Raw genomic sequence first — 5,441 nt, forward strand, 5'->3', positions numbered from 1 at the left:
ACCTACGTGTTATTGTTTTTTGTGTTTTTTTCTTTTCGCATTTTCCACACTAGCGAGCGTGGAGGCCAGGCACATCAAGGCAGAGATGGGGAGTGAAAGAGCCCTTGTGCTGGACAGGCTAGCGAGCAACGTGGCAAAGCGAAAAAGCTCAATGCCCCAGAAATTTATTGGTAAGAAAAACCTTTTCATGTGCAACGGTTAAATGTGTGTGAGTTGGTAACCTGTGGGACAACGCCTCTGCTTGTGTGAAATGTCCTCCTCAAGCTCTTCAGCTAACCTAACCCGAGAGAATACAAAGTGACTTTGACTAATCGATGTGTTTTTAGGGATTTGTGGCAGGGTTTTGATTAAAATAAAAATAACCTCTTCTGTTAGAAACCGCAGTGGGGTGGAAGCTGCGCTTGTGCTTTGTGCGGCGTCGGTAACTGTGTTCCCTGAGCTGCCCTGGGCGGTTTTCTGTCCCCGCGCGTGGGAAGCGTTCTCTGCTGGGTTCTCTGCGGGAGCAGGACGTGAAGGTTTAAGGCTGGGAGGAGCCGAGTGCTCTTTCTGGTGGGCAGGAGCTGAAGGGGCTTGCAGGAAGTGTGTGGAGAAAGGCCTGAAGACAGAGCCGTGCTGGCCTCCTGTTAGGCAGCCTGCTGAATTCCAGGGTGAGGAAAAAATATCAAACCTTTCTTGAGGTACTTGAAGCAATAAGATGTTTCCACAGCGTTTTCTTTGCATGTCATTTGCTCTGCTCAGGGTTGTGCTTGCTGGGGATCCTGAGGACGAGTTTGGCAGGTTGTGTGTGTCAGGAAACGCCTGATCCTCCTGGCCAGTCCTATTTATTAACTTGCCTTTTCAGAAAATAAATGCGGCCCTTGTGTCCTGGTGGGGACCCAGCTCAGTCAGCAGTTAAGAAGGTTAGTCCTAGTAACGCCGGTTTGCTGCATCCCCCGTGGTTACAGGAGGTCCCGAGCGCTCGTTCTCCTTAACATGTGCTTCTCCCTCAGCATCGGTCCGCATGGTGATGGGTGTCTGCGCTACGGCGGGGGAGGGAGAAGCGTGGGGCTGAGCGTGCAGGCAGGGACCCCGGGCAGCGCGGTGAGTCCACATCTGCACCAAACAGCTGGAGTTCGGAAGGTGATGGAGCCCTGGCTGGGTTCGGTGGGCAGCACCGGACTTCTGCCTGTGAAAACCAGTGACTTTTATTTAGGCATCTTAGTATGGCTTGAAAAAGGTCACGTTTCACACAGGAGTGAAGTAACCCAGCACACCCAAACGAGTGCCTCGGGGTTCTTCATACTGAAACTGGTGACTGTGTGACTGGGCCCTGACCCGTCACGCTGTGATTCAGACAGGAATGCTAATGCAAATGTCTTTGAAAAGCTTCAGCTTCCTTTTTTTCAGCACTGAGATCAGCGTCACCCTGGCTGGCTGTGCCACCGCCACCAGTTCAGCCTCCAGGTGTTTCATCCGCCGGGACGCAGCCGCGCAGCGCACGCTCCCGGCGGAGGACGCGTGTTTTCCCGGTTGGTTTTCTCTGGCCCCCACGTGCAGCAGCAGACCCTTCCTGATCTGCGCTGCGTGACGTGGTCCGCAGCCGCCTGAACGGACACGGGGTTTTGTGGGGAGCTTGGAGGGCGCCAGGCAGCTCCCCAAAGGAACAGAATAACTGATCTCTGAGACCTTTTCTCTAGAGCTGCGTGGCTGCCATGCTCGTGCTCGGCAAGGTGTGAAAAAGTTACTCACTCGGTGCCTCTGGTCCCCGGGAAGCGTGTTCGCAAGAGCAGCCCCTGCCACCTTGGTGTGACTGGGGTGACTTTCTGACCTGCGCGCGTGGGAGTGCGAATGTGCTGGGGCAGCTGCCCGAGCTCTTGGGGAACGGCGGCCCCTGAGCGGGCGCTGATTCGTCATGGTGGCAGGAAGGGGGGAGCGGGATGTGTACTAACAAGGCGTCTTTGTTTGGCTCCTTTCGGTGAATGAGCTCTATTGATCAGGAAAAAACTCCTTTATTATTATTCGAGGGCTCTACAGAGACTCATACAAGCACCAGAGTCTTGTTCACTTTATTTTTTCGCATTTTCGTCTTCGGTCGCTCCCTCCTGTGCACGAGTGTCAGTCTGGAATGGGGGACTCCAGGCAGCAGAGCTCTGCTCTAGGCCCCTCTCCAGAGGCTCCTCCTGCACAGGTTCTGCCCTCAGCCTTTCCTCTAGTGCCGAGGAACGGGACTGGAAGGGAAGCTGATGGTTTTGTGTTCCCTGTTTCACAGGGCAGTTCTAGTTTGGGTGTATCTGGGCCAAATATAGAAACCTCAGCTTTGGTCCTTCCTGGTCTGATTAGTGAACAGGTATTCTTAAAGAATAACCAATAAAAAGCCTGGTGGAGCAGGTGCCTGTGCCAGGGGCACGTCCCTGCTGCGCGAGCTGAAGTCACCAGCACGGTCAGGGCATTTCTGCCAGTTTACCCCAGCAGAGCATCCTGCCCCACAGACTTCCCGCTCTGCCGTTTTCAAAACAAATCCTCCCCGAGACCAGCAGTAAAAACTCATTTCTCATGCAGCAGAAGTGCAGGAGCAGGAACCACCACCACGATGGTGCCAGGAGAGGAGCTGCCGTGTCCCTCCCCGGTCCCACTGCTCGCACTGCTCCGGGCTCTAAAACCTCCCTCCGTTCCCGGAGCAGGTGAGCGTGTGTCACACGCTGCCGTGGCAGGGGGACGCTTCTGCTCTGCCCCGGCGCCCATCAGCAGCGAGGGAAGCTGTTCTGCCCGCTGGCGGCTGCCTCGTGAGCGCTGGAGAACCTGCACGTTGAATTTTTTGATGCGAGATTCTTGGTGTCTTGGTGGCACTCGGTCTGGAGCAGCTTAGCTCAGAGTGCCCCTCACACTGTCCTACCCAGAGGATGCATCAGCTGCCTTCGGCACAGCCCACCCTGCTGCTCCCCCAGCCCTTTCTCTTTCTCCAAGTCATCAATCCCAACTTGCTCCTGACCAATTGCTGCCGATTCTGAGTAGGTTTTTTTGTCCCTTACATGGAAAGGTTTGAGGAGAATCAAAATAACCGATCCAGAGCGGCCCCTCCATCCGCTCAGTCATGACTCGGTGCCACAGCTCGGTCCTGGAGATACCGTTGGCGCTTTCTGCGGCGCTTCCGAGCAGAGTCAGCCCCTAAATAGGGGCGTTTGACTGGGGTGCTGCCATCAGGTGGGTGCTCGCCTTGGGGTGTCTGTGAGACAGCAGGGAGGGAGAAGCTGCTCTTTAGGTAGCTCATCTTCCCCCCGGGGGTCTGGCTGGCAGCCTGATTTCTTGTCCTCTCGTACAAGAGGCTGTCATCGGCCGTGCCGTGGCCTCGTGAAAGTCAGCAGCGAGGTGACGGGTCAGTGGCGTCAGGGGAACATCTGGGTGCTGGGTTTCATCCGATGGAGCTGGTAGTTTTAGGGCTCTTGTGGGGCCTTTGCAAAGCCTCCAGGACAGTGAGGAAGAGGAAGCGGTGAGAGCCTCAGAGAGGACACATTGCATTTCGGTGTCTCCCCTCACGGCAGAGACTCCTAACCCAGCTTACAGCAAGTCCTGGGTTTGCTTTTGTTGCCTTTTTTTTTTTTTTTAAAAATTTCAAACTCGTTCACCTCTCACTCGCCCGGAGCTGGATTTATGAGTCACACGAGGGTGCCGCATCGTTTTGTCTCCTCCCGCGTGAAGCTGGAGAGGACGGTCTGTTGGCGGCTGGACGCAGTTGCGCTCCCGCGACTCACTCACCTCCTCCAGTGTTTGTGAGAGAAACGTGAGCTCCTGCTTTTCTGCCTCTGCAGTGAAACCTGAGGAGTTTCATGTATGTTGAGTCACGGTGTTGGCAGGGGACTGGTAACCACCTGCACCATCCCAGTTCCCGTAACGGACAGATCGGTGGATCCGGCGTTTGCAGGTCACTCGCACGTCGAACGTTTGCCTGGTCTGTTTTTTAAAAGCTAGGAACAATTTTTTTTATGTAACCACAGACCTCAGTTACCTATCTCTAGACATTCACCCCAGAAGTGCCCTCAGGCCTTTTGGGGTGCAGGTCTGTTTCCTCCCTGTGCCTGGCACGGGGAAAACCCGTTGCCCCGTGCTGCCCGGCCGCCCTCCCCTTGCCTTGGTCCTCGCTGGACGGGGCGTGAGCAGAGTCCAGGTACGCGCTCCCTCAGCTCCCACCCCGCCTCCTGTCCAGCTCAGAGATTCCAGAGCCCCCGCACAGCGGAGGAGAATACATGTCCCTCCTCTGTCACCCTCACGTGGCCCCAAATGAGCTGTTCCATAGAACAGCCGTAGCTGCCGGTGATGGATCGTCTGAAACCTGCGCAGGGCTCGGAGAAGCCAGACATGGCGCAGAGGGAGCGGCAGCAGGGGCGGTGGGGACCATGTGCATCCCTGGGGACCAAGGGCATCCCTGGGGACCAAGGGCATCGGTGTCCAAGAAGGCTCTGTCAGATGGGGAAGGGAATGGGAGGTGCGAAGGCTCTGTCAGAGGGGGAAGGGAATGGGAGGTGCGTCCGATCCCCGCCAGCCTTGTCCGCACGTTTCCGCTGGAGGGGGACAGGTCCAGGACGAAAGGCTGTGGCCGTGGTACCGAAAACGGAGCGTTTGGTTCAGTATCCATCAGCTCTTGTCTGAGTGTTTTCATTCATGATTATTCACCTTTTCTAGAAAAAAAGGTGAGAGAAGTTAATCTGTGGAAGCTTTGATAACATTCTTCCCCTTAAATTCCAGAAGAGTTTCGATACCTCACTGGTGATTTGTCCGGTCAGTGTCCTCGCCACCTCCTCTATTATATTCTTTGGCTTCCAGGCCTGAGCTTTAAAAAGCAAATTACAACCCCTAAAAAGTAAAACAACCCACCGAAATTTCCTTGAGTCTGCAGAGAGCACTTCACGCCTCTCTACTCCCCAGGGTCTCCTGCTGCTGAGGAACGGCGTGGGGGTTCGAGCGGCCCTTCGCCCACCCTGGCAGTTCATTCCCTCTCCTCTCTTGCAGGCGAGAAGCGACACAGTTTTGATGTTAATTATAATTCAAGCTTCCTGTACGAGAAGGAGAGCGAGATGATGCCAGGGCGCATGATGGACCAGGCCATCAACAACGCCATCTCCTACCTCGGGGCCGAAGCCTTGCGCCCTCTCGTGCAGACGCCGCCAGCCCCCACCTCCGAGATGGTCCCGGTCATCAGCAGCCTGTACCCCATCGTGCTGACCCGCGCCGACATGCCCAACGGCACCTCGCAGGATGCCGAGAAGAGCCACGGCCACCTCAGGGACAAAAGCCTGGCCTCCGAGAGAGGCCTTTCCCCCAACAACAGCGGCCAAGACTCCACGGACACGGACAGCAACCACGAGGAGCGGCAGAATCCCACCTTCCCCCAGAGCCAGGTGATCCCCGCTCAGGCCCGCAACGGCCTCCCGCCCTTGAAGGATTTCCCAAGGCCGTACGACATCATC

The 5,441-nt window shown here is 56.1% G+C and overlaps 1 protein-coding gene across 1 annotated transcript in view; it reads left to right on the forward strand.

Moving 5' to 3' along the window:
• The window catches only part of IKZF3 (IKAROS family zinc finger 3 (Aiolos)), a 26,645-nt gene that overhangs the window by 20,672 nt on the left and 532 nt on the right, over positions 1-5,441 (forward strand). Inside the window, exons 6-7 of the mRNA XM_010138305.1 lie at positions 54-170; positions 4,984-5,441. Of these exons, the coding sequence (XP_010136607.1) occupies positions 54-170; positions 4,984-5,441 (575 nt within the window). The remainder of the gene's footprint in view (positions 1-53; positions 171-4,983) is intronic.

The sequence above is a fragment of the Buceros rhinoceros genome, unplaced genomic scaffold (genome assembly GCF_000710305.1).
Source record: "Buceros rhinoceros silvestris isolate BGI_N320 unplaced genomic scaffold, ASM71030v1 scaffold25570, whole genome shotgun sequence".
NCBI lineage: Eukaryota > Metazoa > Chordata > Aves > Bucerotiformes > Bucerotidae > Buceros > Buceros rhinoceros.